Source organism: Centruroides vittatus, unplaced genomic scaffold (assembly GCF_030686945.1).
Source record: "Centruroides vittatus isolate TY-2023 unplaced genomic scaffold, ASM3068694v2 contig_299, whole genome shotgun sequence".
Lineage (NCBI taxonomy): Eukaryota > Metazoa > Arthropoda > Arachnida > Scorpiones > Buthidae > Centruroides > Centruroides vittatus.
In genome coordinates this window covers 835,235-852,648 of record NW_027121909.1, presented here as the reverse complement: position 1 = coordinate 852,648, position 17,414 = coordinate 835,235, and the positions used below count along the sequence as shown (strand labels likewise).

At 28.4% G+C, this 17,414-nt stretch overlaps 1 protein-coding gene across 1 annotated transcript in view; it reads left to right on the top strand.

Annotated features, from left to right (window-relative positions):
* The first annotated feature begins 1,123 nt into the window (after positions 1-1,123).
* Positions 1,124-17,414, top strand: part of LOC136972617 (myelin transcription factor 1-like protein) — a 149,054-nt gene continuing 132,763 nt past the window's right edge. Inside the window, 1 exon segment of the mRNA XM_067267195.1 lies at positions 1,124-1,780. Within this exon segment, the coding sequence (XP_067123296.1) occupies positions 1,664-1,780 (117 nt within the window). The 5' untranslated portion in view covers positions 1,124-1,663.

The following is a 17,414-nucleotide window of genomic DNA, read 5'->3' as shown; positions in this document are numbered from 1 at the left end:
CTATTATCCTTCTTTATTTGTATTGCCTTGTTATTTTTATAAACATTCTCTTAAAAAGTTGTTACTATTTTATTCGTTCACGTGTTAGATTCTTGATTTCGCCGTATTTATTTTTACTACATATGTGAATATTTAAATATGAGGTAATGTAGCACGTGCCTAACAGGACCCAGTCGACTGCAATTGTCTTATCAAGTAGCAATCGATGGGAGGAGAATGCTTAAGGACGATCGTTCTCTATTGAATCGTGGGATAAAATCCTTGTCGTTGAAAAAAGATGAAGAAGAGGGATGCTTTTACTGAGAATTAATTGCGATTTTTCAGATTTTTCAAAACTCCGAAAACTCTCGAAGAATGCGGAATTTTTAACTTATTAATTTTATGCTCCTAAGCTTTTTAATGTAATTCTTTTTTAAGTTTAATTAAGTTTTGGCTTTTTTTGTACTCTTAAATAATATATATGAAACGCATGAAAGTAGAATTTAGAAATTTTAAAAAGTTGAACTTCTTGAACAAATTTCAGTTGTTTTATATTATTAAAAAATGTTTATCATCTTGAAATGAAAAAAAAATCAAATGAATATGTTATTTTGATTATTGTGTATATTATATTATATTATATTTATTTATCAAATAATGTACGAAAATTTTAAAACATAAACCAACTTAACTGTGTATATTTCTATTTATATTAAAATTTAATGTTTCTTTTAAAATTATGGATCTTGGCTGATACAAGTTGCTTTTAACGAATCGATTCGATATAAACTTTAAATATTTTAAAAGAAATTTATGAAAATTTATATAAAATTTTTTTCTATAAGTGAATTTCAAACTTATACAATAATGATGAACTTAGAGGCACTTGAAGAATTTCATTTCGTTGATGTCCACTTTAAGCTAGTTTGAATAGTTTTCGTATTTGGCATATTTTTATAATTTATTTTCTAGATATTAAATGTTGTCTTTTAAGTAAACATTATCCAATAATATTTTCTAAAGTTTATTAAAAAATTTAATATTTTTATCGTTTTTTTCACTTAAGACGTAAGACAATTATAAAAATTAAATTTTGTTAATTCTACTTTAATGATAATTATTATTAATGCTGTTTGTGAAAATTTTGAATTCGATTTAAGTTCTGTTTAAAATATATAAAGTCTTACGATGAGAATTAGAATGCATCTGGGTATATTTATATGTTATAGGATATATTATCTGTGCTTTATTTATGAAACGCATCACGCATCTACTCTCTCTCTCTCTCGTGTTAAAGATTCATATTAAAATCACGAAACGTGCCACGTGACCGAGTTTAATATCGACCCCACAAACTAGCAGTAGCGCCATCTGGTTGAAGTGACCGCTTAGTTGGTATCAGGTAGAACCACTTTACGAATTTCTTCGTCTCTATCAACAAATAGAAGTCTTAATGTTATCAGAAATGTATATTACAACGTTCCTGTAGAAATTAGAGATTCGAATTAAAATTTCAAATAAAGTTCAAAATCAGATAATCGAGGTTTTACATCCTTGCGAAACTTCCTTAATTTAGAGGAACAAAGAATCATTGGAGACGGATAATGTCGACCACATCTGTTGTGGGCCGTTAAATTTATTCGTTTTCATCACCAGGTGTAAAGGTGAATTTCGAACCAATTGTATGGCAAATTGTTCACTTTGCTGCGGTTATTTGTATATAAACAGATTTTTTCTGGAAGAATATAGCGCGATTTTCTCCATTTTCTCTGTTAGTTTTAGTAAAATCGTAAAAATTCAGGTGAGTTAAGAATCCACTTTCGTTTATAATCATTCGCCGGTTAAATATGAATTAAGAATTATTATTTTTTAGTGTAGAATAATTATAATTTATCATAATTAATTTTTGAATAATTTTAAGCAAAAATCCTTAATTTAATTGTAAGACATTTAAAAATAAAATTATATGAAATTATGTAATTTTTAATATTATAATTTATATTTTCCTGTATAAAATTCTCCTAATTTGCACAGTTTTTGTGAAAGTCAAAAATTCTTTTGAATTGTAAGATATTAATAAACTTATATTTTGCAGATTTGTAAAATAAAAATATATATATATTATTGAAAATGTATAAGATAATTTTACATTAACTTAAAAATACGGAAAATTTTAGATATTCACATTCAAATTTTAACCATAAAAAGTATTGAAATTTGAATGAATATCGAAATTTCTGAACCATGTTATGTATTTATAAATAAAATTTTTAAATTCACATATGCTAAATGGCATTGTAATTGGACCAGAAAACTTTTTAGCAATACTGTATTTTTTCGTCCTATACAAAGTTAACTTTGTGAAAATATATCAGAATGTTAAGCTAAACGTAAAAGTAAACGTAAACGTAAAAACTTTCAAAAGTGAAATTTAGCTAGACTAATGACAATAATTATAAAAATTGTTAGAGAAAAAATATGCAAATTTCAGATTTTATTTTAAAAATTGTCTTACCAAATTATCTGATAAAATATAGATTTGGGAAGCAATACATCCGAATACGAGAGGTAGGAGACATATCAGATGCGGAAGAGCATTTCTTGCCATCTATCACAAGGCAATATTTCACACTATCTTAATTGATTTTGATCTGTTCTTATCTGAACAAAATATAGATACGAAAGATGAAAGAAAAGTAAAAATTATATATATATATATATATATATAATTTTTACTTTCCTTTCATAGGTATAATAGGTATATACTCTGCCTATTATATTACAGGCAGAGTATATACTCTGCATAAAACAAAGGACTACATGCTATGCTGGATACTTCGTAATAATTACAAAATTTTATACTCCTGTATAAAGCATAATGACTTTGGTCCAGATATTACCTTCCTAATCGGTTAAACGTAAGTACGAGTAAGTTAAATTTGGATATTTAAATTTACATACGAGATGAAACAAACTGCTTGGTAATCGTTAAATACATTTTAAATGCTCGCATGGATCTAAACAATGCTTAAAACACGAAGATTATCCGTTTGTAAAATTTCAAATTTATATTTTTCTGTACGTAGATATTATCTTCGTAATCTCGGATTATGTTTCTGCATAGAAATTATTCTATTCTTTGATTTAAAGTGTGGATAACTGTTTTGTAATACAATGTGTAGCTAATATAAGTGTAATACAATGTAAAGATCAATATTTTACTAATATAAATTAATATATATTAATATTTTATATCAATATTGATTTTTGTTGCTGCGAAATTGTTAAGATTGGTTTTTTTTTTCAAATTTCTGAATGCTGAATGTATTACTTTCTTCATTAATAAATACAAGGTAAACTTTTATGAATAAAATATTACCAAATAACACAGAATCTAAATTAAATAAAAATATATTCTTTATTGTTTTTTAAAACACGAATTTGCAGAGAAACTTTCATATTTCCTCCCTTGAATTAATCATCATAACACAAGCTAATATTAATCGATTTATATATAACAACAACTAATTGAGGTTATCAGAATTGTGTTTAATTTAATTATATCAATTTTTATTTCTCCGACTAGTTACCGTTAAGAAAATTTTATATTTAATTAATTGTAATGTTATATGTATTTTGCATGATATCTTGCTTGAATTGGGAAGGCCCGCTTGTTTTGTTGTCGCAGTTATGCTATTTTTATCGTCTTACGAAACTATTACTTCGTTAATGATTTCAAGTAAATTTACCATCTTTCAATATATAAATCATGTAAATTATAAACTATTAAAATAAATTTGTTATTTGGAAAAATAAATCATTTATAAGATTTAGATGATTTTAATTTCTCGACGACGAAGAGAACTACAATAGAAAAATTTAACTGTTTCATTTAAACGACATATTTTTCCCTTCAAAAATGTTAAAAACTAAATAATAAATTTGACACAAAATTGTGTACACCTGCCGAAGGACAGAGAACAATTTCGCAGAACGAAATTACTATATTTAAGATAATTATTTTTTCACAAATTACAGAATAAACGTTTTCCATAAAGAGTTATTTTTTTTTCTTTTTTGCCTTTTAAAATAATATTATTTAAGTAGTATTTAACACCGCATTTGGTTATTGAAGATATTCTTATCAAACTTCCAAAGGGACTGACCGTTAAATAGTTTCAACACTCATCACGTGCTGCTTTTTCTCCCCCTTAGTAGGAAAATACGCAGAAGAAATGACGTACGTAATTGAGCAGCTATTAACCCGTCTTACCCGTCCCCCTCTTATCCCTCTTAGCTTCTTTTCCCCCTCCGCTATCACCGTCCAAATTAAAGCCACGTTATTAGACGCTTTAAGAGTCTAGGGCGTTTAGAATTGATCGGAGGTTTTTTTCCCTACTACCTCACCTTCTTTTCTTTTCCTTTCTTTTCTTTTCTTTCTCGTCGCTGTTTAATTATCGAATGATCAGGGTGGGTTGTCGACTGGATGAGATTATTGTCTGCACGGCGCTGAGAAAAATACCTCCGCTTTTTAATATATTAACTCGACGTCAAATGGTTTATAACTGAAATCAGTTTAAATCCCTAACTAGATTCTTCAGTTCGTAAAGGGTTTCGAAAGATTTTTTTAACATAAGAGTCGTAATGAACATTTCGAAGAATTTCTAATGGATAATGGATTCCTTGTTGAAGATTTTCGAATAAAAATTCGAAAAATCTCAAGAAAATTATCGATAAACGAATTGTGATGAAGATTCGTAGGATTTTTATCAATAAGGAAGTTATATTAATGTCCAAGAAGTTTCATAGAATCTATCATTTAAAGAGTCATGAATCTCATTAAGGTAATTATTTCTTAAGCATCATTATAAAAGATTAAAGAAATTTTTAAAATTTCATAAGAAAAGTCAGAAAATTGAAAGAGAATATTCATTAATTGGTCCTAATGAAAGATGCTTTATAAAAGGAAGGTTATCAAAATTAGAAACTCGCAAAGAATTTCGTGATAGGATTCAAATTAAGACTCAAAACTAGACTTTATTAACAACAAAGATTATTTTTCTTCATGAAGTGAAAAGTTAAAGGACTTTGTTTCGTTCTATTTATTAAGCTATATTATAAAATTAAGGATTTTGAAATCCTTAAATTTCTTAGCCATACTAGAATTTTACGCACATGTTTTCTTAAGATAGTTCTTGGAAGTTGAAGTCCTTTATCTCGTTCCCGAAAGGATCCTCATTAAAAGAGTCTTAAAGAATTTCTCATCAAATAAATTTTTTTTTAATGAAAGTAATTCTAAAGGATTTCTTCGAAGAAATCTTGATGAAAATTTCAGTTATTTCATAATGAAAAACAGACTTCAAAAAAATTTTAAATATTTTTTTATCCTATAAACATCCAAAACACCTTATTGCTGAGAACAAGTATTTATTAAATACAACTAACGTTTTCGGCCCAATTTATGGGCCATCTTCAGGTTACAGTTGTTCGACTCTAATACGAAATCGAACACGTTCAAAATTAAACCAAATTAGAACATACGTTTAAATTAATACTAATAGAACAAGCATGTCACAAAATAATAATTTACATAAATCAAATAACATGAAAAATGAAAATAAAAATAAAAATAAAATACTGTGACTGGCCGTAATTTTTTTATCATAAAAACTGTGTAAAAAACTCAAAGGATTTTCAAATTAGACTTGAAAAGCCAAAAAGAAATATTTACGTTATTAATTTTTCCACGATTTTTAATTAATATATATCAAATTTTTTTCTTAGTCAATTTTCAAATGGCAACAAGCAAAATTTGGAAAATGTATTTTAAACGTTTTAATAACGGTTGCAAAACTAATGATGTCATATTAGACGGCTATCTTATCAAATTGTGTAGAAAATTAAATTGAATAAATTTGCTTTGATTTAATTACCAACGTTTCTCAAGACATTAAATAGGATTATCCATGATGATAAACTGATAATGGTGGTAATGGCAATGAAATGACAATATTGTAATTTTACGTTCATCTCTTAATCGTATTTATGATGATATTTGGCTTCTAGATCAAAAATATCCAAATAATTATTATTATAGTAGATTAATTAACGTAGAGGAAACTAATTAAATATCTCTGATAGCATCGTTTGTAGAGGCTCGATCTTCTAAGAGAAAGAGCGATCATCATCAGTTAACGTAATTTGATACGGATGCAAATAATCTAATAAAGATGACTGTAATAATAATTATAAATAATCTTATAAATATATCTTAAATCGATATATTTGGCATTTAAAATTCTTTATTCGATGCAACAGAAAAGTATCACTTTGCAGAGGAACATCTGGTGAGGACATAATCATTTTTATCTCGTTAAAATCCTTTCACCACAATTGACGTCTCATTTAGTTTAAAGTTAAAACAACAACAAATATTCTCGCTACGAGCGTAAAATTAATCAAATTTACTCGAATTAATTAACTATTTAAGAAGGAATATCTGCTAAATGGTAGGAAATTAACATATTTTTCTGACATGTTTCGAGATCTTGTAATTAAAAATTCACTGTTTCGAATTACCCCCGTCGTATGCCAACTAAAATGCTATATCTGCTAATTTTCTTCGACGTTTTGCTATCGATCGGTGCGAGCTGAAACTAAGTATCGATCTTTGCGATAAATTTCTCGATTGACTAATTTAAACTGGAAGAGAAGTTCGAAGACCTTCAACTAAAAGAGCATCAAATTTTCAACAAAGAAAATCTTGCATTATAGAAGGGATGTTTGCTTGAACATGCTGCAGGCTGATTCTTCATCGTTGTAGAAATGTTGACAGCTCTAAATAATTCTTCATTCATTCTACCGACGATCACAAAATAAATAAGATATATTGTAATTTACTCAAGTTAAGGTGATTTAGAAATTATGCCACTATACAAATTAGTTCTTCTAAACCATTGCTACTTAATATACTCCTGCTTAATTGAATTTTAGCGTTTTCTTTGTACATGAAACTATTCATCTGTTTCTTAGTTAAGACTGGTAAACGATAATTCTCAACTTTAATAACATTTATCTTTAAAGTATGAATTCTTTCTGGGAGTGAAGAATGCGTTACTGAATAATATATTTTTATCTATAAACTGCAGAAGTAAATAGCCTATAAACGGTGTGTAAACGGAAGTAAATGTCGTGATAAATATTATAATTTTGAAAATGTGTAGCTTAAGTTGTTTTTTTATATAAAACTACATCTCTTTTCTTTTCTGTCACTATTTTTTATGATTTTTTCATAACATGGCTGCGCATTCTTTTTGATTTAGAGAAAAGATCTATCACAGAAGAATTTCAACTATAAGATTCTTTTTGGTTGAAGTATCTCTGTATAATCTATATAATAAAACGAAAAAGTGAATGTTTGTCTTGTTGGTTGTAGTCGGAATTTGAGTGTTTTCTACATTATCTTGGTTCTGTCTATACATATTATACGTGCTGTTTATGCTGTAACGTGTTAGACTATGTTTAACTTCATTATGTGTTTCCGTGCTTTTGTTTCACGGCATGTATATATGCAATTTTAATCATTATTAGGAAAAAACACGAAGGTAGTACAAAATTTCGTGAAGTCATTTGGCATATTTAAGAATGCAATATCGGAATGTATTTTCATGTTAATTCGAAACGAAACATGTTTCACCTTCTTTTTTTATCTTTTAAAACTAGTCGACTATCATAAATACTTTTAATTATTCAAATGCGAATAAAACGCGACACGTTGAAAGCCACAGGCCTTTCAAACAACAAAGACTGTTGCAAATCCACAAATTCGAAGGTCATTAACCAAATAAACAATCGAATCCGCTACTTTTCTTATAAGAAAACTGTAAGAATGACGTAAAATTGACGTAATAGTGATAAAACGAATGCACCTTTAAGCTAATTTGGAATCTATAATCACGCGCCTAAGTTTCGGTTGAAGTTACGGTTCTTTTTAATGAAAAGTGCGTGACTTACTAATAATTTCAATTAAATTAAGTTCATATCCGTACGGGAAACGGTTCCGATTACGTGTGTTTACTTGATAATATTGATAAATTCCCAGTTTAGATTTAGTTTCGCTAAACATCAAACGCTACAAAAATCCGTTAGTATGATTTAAAATATTGATAACCTATTAGATATATTGTAAATGAAACACTTTCAACACGTTGTCGATTGTTTAATATTTTCCAATTCACTTTGATTGATATAGAAGAAAGAAGAAGGAAAAGAAGAAAATTTTCGTATGCAGTTTCATTTTAATAATATGCAAAAGTGATATTGATTACTACTTTCTCAGCATTTCGAATATTTCTGGAGTTGCAAAACTCTCGTAAAGATAATTGCTTAACGTTTCGTCTAAGATCGATTGCACGGTCTGGTACTTCCGTACAGTCGACCGCTTACTCCAGGCATTTCTCGTTTCGTTCGTATCAGTTTAAGTGGAACGCATGCGCATGGTCCAACGTCGTCCGACGTTTTAGAAAACGGTTCCATTAAATTAATGAAATAGCTTGATGAGTCAGGCCGTCAATAGAAAGTTTGGACGAAAATTCAATTAAAACAGAAAAGTTTGTTTTGTTAAGAAGCAAACGATTCAAATATTTTCTAAAACTCGTTGCCGTTCTGCTATGGCAAAATAAATTTTCCGTAGGTAAATATTTGGTAATAGCTCGAATTCAATCAAAAAGCATATAATTGACGATTGATTTAAGTAAATGAACAATTATTCCGAATTTTAAGCATTCAAAAATAATCGTTTGATGCTCTTTCAATTTAGAGATTTTTACGTCGGAATTCTTGTTTGAAGTGTATATTTTTAACAATAATAATATATATTAATTAATTATAAACATTTTGGTAATCATTTTAATAATAATAAAGCCTATAAGATCCTTTTAAACTTCGCTTCTAAATTTTCTTTGAAAAGTAATAATTTAAAAGTTTACCGGTATCGTGCAACTTTCTCCGTGTTGTGTAGGCGCGCGTCGTCGCGTCGCGGAGTAAATTCTAAGCAACACTATTTAATTTCCGTCTCCGAATTTTTGGTTTGTTTAGAAAAATAATAGAAGATCTCGATGATATATATTAAGCTACTTTTTTGTATAAATCGATACAAATTTCACCTCCATATAATTCAAATTACATCAAACTTTCACCATCAGGAAACAGTATCTTTGACTCAAATACTGTACTTGTTATAGAGGGATGATAAATAAATTTAAAGTAATAAATTTTCATAAAAACTAAATATGGATTAATTGTTTATATATGGAAACAGGCCACATCTTAGTAGATGATAACAGACTATTTAAATACGGAAACTCGAATCTAACGTAATCAAAGGCAAACCAGACAGACGTTAAAAGAGAAAAAAGATAGAAAATGTCTGAAAATTCGAGACGTACAAATAAATTGTATAGCTCTCAGTCTGTCTGGTTGGCTCACGCATCGTGCTGGTGTGTCTTGTACTGGAGCAATCAAGAAATGTTATGAAAGAGATTTTAAAGTGGGATATGTCTTTACACGTTACACGTACAGTACACTTATGGTAAAAAAAGCAAGTTATGGAAAGTATTTCCTATTCAAGTAACCCATTCGTGGCAATTCTTGGTATTTTATTATCACAGTTTTATGCCTCTTAATTGTTGAGCCTTGAAGATATCCAGTAGAAAAAAATGTAGACTGTGAGCTAAAAAAATAAATAAACTGTACTTTAAGTAATTGGATTTAATATTGATTTAAAATTGATTCTTAAAATTTGATTAGTTTTTCTCCCATTTATAAAAGAGGGGAAAAAACTTAATAAAAGGTTATGCTTTAATTTTTTTATTTCGTTTTATAAATGAAAGAAAACGTTTATGGCATATTTCCGTATTTAGAAGTATATTGTAACTGATGGAAAAATTAATTAAAGTTATAAAAATAATAAAATTAGTGCTGTTTTGCGTTGAAGATTATGCAATTATATTTGTATAAAATCGAATAGTAATATAAATTTTAATATTATAAATTAAAAAAATAACAATATTCATAGAATAAGTGGGATAAAATGGGAGAAAATTAAAAAGTAAACATTATTTTAGAAGTACAATATAGTTTTTATTAAGTATTCTTAACAATTAACAAATTATAAGTATAAACTGAAGATTTATATCATTTTTGATTAATTTATAAATAAAAAAACAATGGCACACTATTTTATTGTTAAACAATTTTTTTGAGTAAACTTGATGCTTCAACATCAAGTGCTAATTGTAAACCGTGTTCTTACAACAGTGACCTTTGACCTATTTTCGTTCTACAATTTGAAACGTAGGAAATAAACTTTAACGGTCTTCTATTACAATAAGTAGAATTTTCGAGTTGCTTTTTTCAGAATACACAACAAAAATAGGTCAAAATCTACAGTTATGTCAAGTTGTAAGGATGTTGATTACAATCTCCACTTTCAGATCTCAAGTTCACTTGAAATCCCAAAGAAAAGAAAATAAATAAATTATGATATTTACTATTTGATAATTTTACATTGAAGTTTTTAAGATATATTTTAACATATTTTTGTAATTCAATACAGTTTTTTTTTGTAATTCATTTTAATTTTTTTTTATAACTCCAGGTATATGAATATATTACATTAATATTTTTGTATTATCATAATTTTTTTATTTTACTGATACATACTTTCATAAAAAAAAACAGCAGAAAGAATATTTATTTAATTAGAAGATACTCCGAACACTTGATAACTGTTTGAAAATAAAATCATTATTGATGTTGTTATTGAAATTTATGACAAAATTCCTCTTGTTAAAAGAGTTATAGAATAGAAATAGCTTCAACTTGTTTTCATAACCATACTGTCTTATGTTTAAAGTTGAATAATATCAAAAAAGTATAATATAATTTCCTTAAAATAGTTATTTTCCCTTAAGGTGGTGAATACCATAGGGTCATATAGGAGGTAGAACCAATGGGGTTTGCTTTATAGTCACGTGATATTGCCATTCCGGAAAGGGGTAGGAAGGAGTTCCGCTTCCGTACCCCTGCTTTCCTTGCATCATCCAGAACTATACCAACGGCGAATGCTGGAATGACTAATCGATAACGGACGGAGAGTGATCCCTTAAACGCCTGGTTTGCCAGACTCTAATATCCTTCCGTTATCTGGAGACCGGAAGTGATGCCCGGAGCTCCGACGCTTAAAGACAGAAGGAAGGTTATTAAAAATTTTTAATTTCGATTTAAATTTTTCGTTCCTTTCGTATTATTTTCCGCATCTATTCTTTAAGTTGGTTGAGCGTGAAGAAGATTGATCATTTATGCGTTTCGCCAGCTCAAAACTAAAAAGAAAGGCAAGAAAAGTAAAAGAAGAAGAAGACGGAAAGTAAAAAAAAAGAAAGGAAAAAGATGGAAATGAAGGTTGGAGTTCGTGAATTAATAGAAAAGCATTTTCGATCATTAACCGAATGTCATTCTCGTAGACATTTCGACTTCTGCTAGCATAGCACAGCAACACCCATCGAACAATACATCTGACTTTTTGAATTCATATTTTCTATATATTTTTTTCTTGTTTGAAAATCTGACTTATTAAAATTTATTCATAAATTAAAATTCTTTTGAGCATATTATGCTCGCAAGAGACGTTTTGCATATATTTTTGTTTTCCTTTTACTTATTATAGAGAAAACAAAGAGAGTGTATATTGTAATAGGATTTTATTCAATTTTTCTTGCGTTTCTTGTTCATTTTACGACATTGAAAACAATACAATTTAAATTTTTCTTGTTTTATAAAATAGAAAATAAAATAAACATTTTGCTTAATTTTACGCACTTTTTTTACCAAAAGAACGCGATAAATAAAAATAAAATTAATACAATATGTAGAAGAAATTTCATTAACTAATTAAACAAAAACTAAATAACTATCCGCACATTTTTCATAAATTTTTCAAACTTTTTGTAAGAAAATAAGCAAACATTCATCTGAATAATATACATTATTTTTGAACATTAACAATAAATATTGTGCAAAGAAAAAACAATTCAAGAATATTTTATATATTTTCCAAGACTTTTTGTTAGAAAATAATACAAATAAATGTATATTCAAATATTTTTATATAAATTTCGTGATTTAGAAAATAACAGAAGCATTTTTTAACCTAATTTACATGTGCATAAAACTACAAACTGATGTAAAATTAAAACAGTTGAATGTTCGACAAATTAATCATCGTATTTATTTTAAATAATGAGCTACGTTATAAAAATTGTCAGTCTCATTCACGAAATGAATTCTAATGTTTTTTGAATGAAAAAAATAAAAAAAATATCGGTTAGTTGTAGAGCACTTTTTTCCAAACAATTCCGATACCTAATATGTTATTTATATATCACTTGCGTAGGATTATTTAAATGATTGTGCATAGAAAGCACAACATTTTCGGCCCGTTCACGCGAATTGTTACTTAATGATCATGATCACGCACGTTGGCGATCACTTGATATTATTTTACAAGTTCACACATAATCACGAGAAAGCACCTTATGTCTCGACACGAACTGACTGCTATTCTTAGTGTTAAGGGAGAGGATTCTTAGATCATTTTTTTAACCTTGAGAGTACTTAGGAAGTAAGGAATATGTTACAAGTTCATGTCTAAATCAATTTGGAAATTACGAGTTTAACGATTAGTTATAAGACAGGTTATAAAGAGAACATTCTTTAAAATAGAATTAAATCTCTTAGATTTTGCATGAATTAACTTACAATCGAGTCTATTTGGAAAGAAAGAGGGAGTTGTTCTTCAAAATAATTAGTTATCTCTTCGTCTCCCTCCTCTCAGTAATGGTTATGGAGACGTTGTTACCTCATGATATTATTACACAATTAAATTCTATTGTTCAGCCGTGTTATTAGAGTCTTTCCCTCATTTATTTTGGATTTCAATAAAGAATATATTAGATGCTTAATTAATTGAAAATTAACCCGAAGTAATTTAAACAACATTTCACAAATATCAGCTAATATTAACCATTATTAAATTAGCGATAACGATAGGAAAAATTCTTGATCTGTGAATATGGATCAAATATCAGATGAACTTTTCTCTGCGTAAAGCAAGTTGATTTGTCTGTCTAGAATTAAATATTCTTCAAATTACGACGAATTAATATATAAAAATCATTTCTCTAATCACAGAAACGATCTGGGATTTATTGTTAAATATTTTATTCGGATATGAGACCGATTCACTGTTACATTAATAATTCTCTTTAAATTAATTTATGAATATTTTAAGCCAAATATAATACTGTGTATTGAATCCTGTATGTAAATCAGATTATGTTCAAGATTGTCAAACAATGACGATATATTTCTCCAATTATAAATTACTGGACGATTCGTTTCAGAAGGGGAGGGGGAAAAACATTTTATACGCGACATTGGCAACAAGTGTCACGACCCCCTTAGTTCCCCTCTAGAGATTTGTCGAAGCTGTCAACGCAAATCCAAGTGTAATTAAAATAGGATTAATTGTTGTTGGACTTGGCTGTAGTCTCCGGGGAAGGAGACGTAAGCGGGATTCGTGTTTTTTTTTTTTCGTCTTCTTCTTTTCTGTCGAGAAAACACGGTACATTTGACAGTCTGTTGTCCGATGATGTATAGACGACTGTTTATCATCCCGGCTCCCCACGGTTCTTTCGCGCTTGTCGTACTTTGTCGATGTGGAAACGGGCTGAGAATCGACTTTGCTTCGACGATATTCGTTCTGCACTGTTACTGCCTTTTTATGAAGTGCGCCATTTTTATCGCCCTTAGGAATTACGCAACTCTGTGTTAACGGAGTTGACATCCGTTAAGAGAAACCGAATCCAATCCTTCGCGGAAACATTTCTTTATCGTTTTATATATAAAATTCGGTTATATATATATATATTTACTTATTTAAATTTTCATTATTCTAACAGTCTTTACGGAATTTCCATTTCTGTATTCTAAATGGAAATATTTTCACTTCTAGATTTTTGAACGGCTCGAGAATACGGAAACTATCCAGATGCCAATAGGAAATTTTAGCGTGGAAATTACACATCTGTTTAAAGTTTTTTTAATATTTTCTGATGGATTATCTTTTAAATTTCTTCATTAATATCGAATATTTTAGGTTCGATTAACGCAAAATTTATCCTAGTTTCAATAGGCGGAAGAAGATTCACTGATCTAATTTATCGAATTTTTCGTTCAGATGGTTAGCAATAAAACTTTAAACCCCCTTTTTAACGATTATTTCAATAGAGAAAAGAGTTAAATAGGACAACTCCTCCTATAAGAGACACTATCATCTCAACCCGATGAGTCAGCAGCACTCGGAATGAAGCAAAGGCGTCGACTGCGTGCTGCCTCTAGATAAAACAGGTCGATAGAGGAGACAGGAGACGTATTAATTTCCCTGTCTGAATATTGGTTGTCTGTAAGACCAGGCTGGCAATAGCTCGTTTCTTGACGAAACCACTTGACTCTCTTTACAGATAAAAATTGGACACGTTCGAATTCTGTAAAGGAATTTACGCCATTTTTAAAAAATTCAAATACTTAACCCTTTGATTCCTGAAGAACTTCTGTATTTTAGTGTTCCAGTGTTGTAATAAACGATTTTTTCAAATGCATTCGTTTATCATTTTGCATGAATAAATTTCAAACCTATGCGTTCAATGATTGAAAAGCAATTCAACAAGCTAAATGTAAAATGTTCATTATTAATTATCAAAATTACATAAAATATAACAATAGAGATAATTTATGAAAGATAAGCTGACTGTACATTTGTGCTATATGAATTATTTACAAGTTTACGTTATTTACTCATCGGTCATTTCCAAAAAGGAAAAGAATTACAGCAAGTGACATTGATATCCTTAGAAAATAGCAATATATAAATAACATATTTTTGGCATTCTAAATACAATTCGAATTACATCAACTTATGTGTTCCAGCTAATTAAACAATTGATATTTAACGAAAATATGTTTTGAAATATTCTAAATTTACAAAAATTTAGGAATATTTCTAAATTGTTTTTGAAACGTATCACAATATTTAAATGCCCTCTGATACGTTCTAAAATATTTTGTGGTGTCGCATTACATAAGTCATAAGTTTTCATGTCCCCTGATACTTTCCAGAAAGATTTGGAATACCAGTATATCAGTTTATGAATAAGCTATACATCTCGCGCCTACTGAAGCTTTCTAAATGTATTTTTGGAATGTATCAGTATATGAATAAGCTCTATCTTAGTCGTCTATAGTTGTAAAATATATAAATACATTATATCTCATATACTTATTTAAATTTTTCGCATGTATTACTAATACATTAATATTTTAGAGAAGTGGCTTTGAATATATAAATAATTAACACTTTAAAACTGTACTGAAATTTTTGAACAATATTTCAGTATATGCCTATATTACAATATTGTAAACTGTAAGTCTGTACGCTCTATGATATACTTCAAAACACTAGAAAATATCAATTTTAAACTTTTCTCAGGACGTTTTAATATTTATTATTAATGAATAATATGTTAATAATATGAATAACATCTTAAACGATTTATTGAATATTTTTCAAAATATTTTGGGGTGTTTCAATGCCTGAAATATTCCAAAACTTTTTAAATGTGCGAGCACAATATACGCTTACTGTGTTCAAATAAATTTACACAATTTTTACAGATTTTTATGAAATTATAATTAAGTTATGGTTTGTGTATAAGTTGGTTTATTTAGTTTAAAACTCGCAATATTCATAGATAATTGACATAAAATTTTGGGATATTTAAGAGTAACGATAATTAGTTAAAGTTGTTTAAAATAAATCACTTAATTCTTCATCGATTATTTAATAACATTGTAATTTATAAATTAAAACGAATATCTACGTTCTTAATAAACTTAAATATAGTTTTAAGCTTATTAAGACATGTTAAAGTATGAATTTGCTTATAAACGTCTAATGTTTGCTTATTAATGCTCTAGGAAACTAAAAATTTTCTAATTTTTAGGTTTTTAGAGAAAATTTCACGATTAAAGTCTATTCATACAATAAGAGAAAATAAGAAAAATATATAGTTTTTCATCTTTAATCTTGTATCATCCGCAAGTTTTTTTCTATTTTGTGTTGCATCCGAATTTTGTAGAGAGGTAGACAGAGAGAGAGAAGCCATCTTCCTGTTAGAGATCAAACTCCGCCTCTTGATAGGTTTCTTATAACCACAGGTACTGAAACAGAATTAGTAAGGCATCCCGAAAACTCGCGAACAGAAATTTATTAGACTTCTCCTATTAAGTTGCAGTTCTCGTATTTCGCCTGCAGGAAACCAACTAACTCGAGTGGCCATTCCCTCTCTTTCTCTCTCTCTTTCTCTCTTTCTCTCTCTTTCTCTTTCTGTTGTGGAAGTTCGTTAGCTGCAGAGAATAAGCCCTATCTGAACGAACTGGATCTACATTTCGAAAAATCAGCAGCTTAAAAGAATTCTTTCATCTGGCTACGAAAGAGAGAAATAAACTGCTTATTATCGTTCGGAAAAATAGGAATGTTTTCTTTTGTTTTTAGCTAAAGAAATGATTAAAGTTGTCAGTTTTTAATATTATAAAAATATAAAAAAAATAATAATATATATTTTTGTAGTAAGCGTAATTTGCTTTTTCATTTCCTTTATTCTTTTATCTAAATTACTAATTTGTTGTAAAAATATCGATAAATGAAGTATATTTTTATTACTTTTGTTTAAAAATAAGACATTTTATTTGGATTACAACGATTTTGTAAAAACGTTTATTATATTTTATATACTTTGTAATTTTTTTCATTAGGGTGCATTTCATAAGTAACATCTTTCGTGTGAATCGCGACGTCGCCTCGCGTCACGTCGCCAGCGCGTTATCATTATCTGGTCAGTAATTACTTTCAAAACTGTGAATGTTGTTTAATTAGACCATAGACGTGGAACTTTCTATATGATACTTTTCTGTAACAGCTATTGAAATAGTGTTTCATTGTCGTTATAATGCGTGTTGAAGCGTCGTTAATATAAATGAAATATAGTAAAATACTCGAATATATTTTGTAAATAGTCTTTTTCTAAAAATAGAATTTATTTTAGCATTTCGGCAATGTTAAATTAGAATGTTTTAACCTTTGGCAGGCATAAGACGAGACGTCGCGTCCGAATCATTTAAACAACACGTTTCAGAATAATATACATAAATGAGAAAATAGATATATTTACATAATAAAATATAGCCTATTTTGTATAACCTCATTTTCTCGCGACTGATAATTGTCGCGGTGCAAAGCGTGACGGTCAGACTTCGAAAAT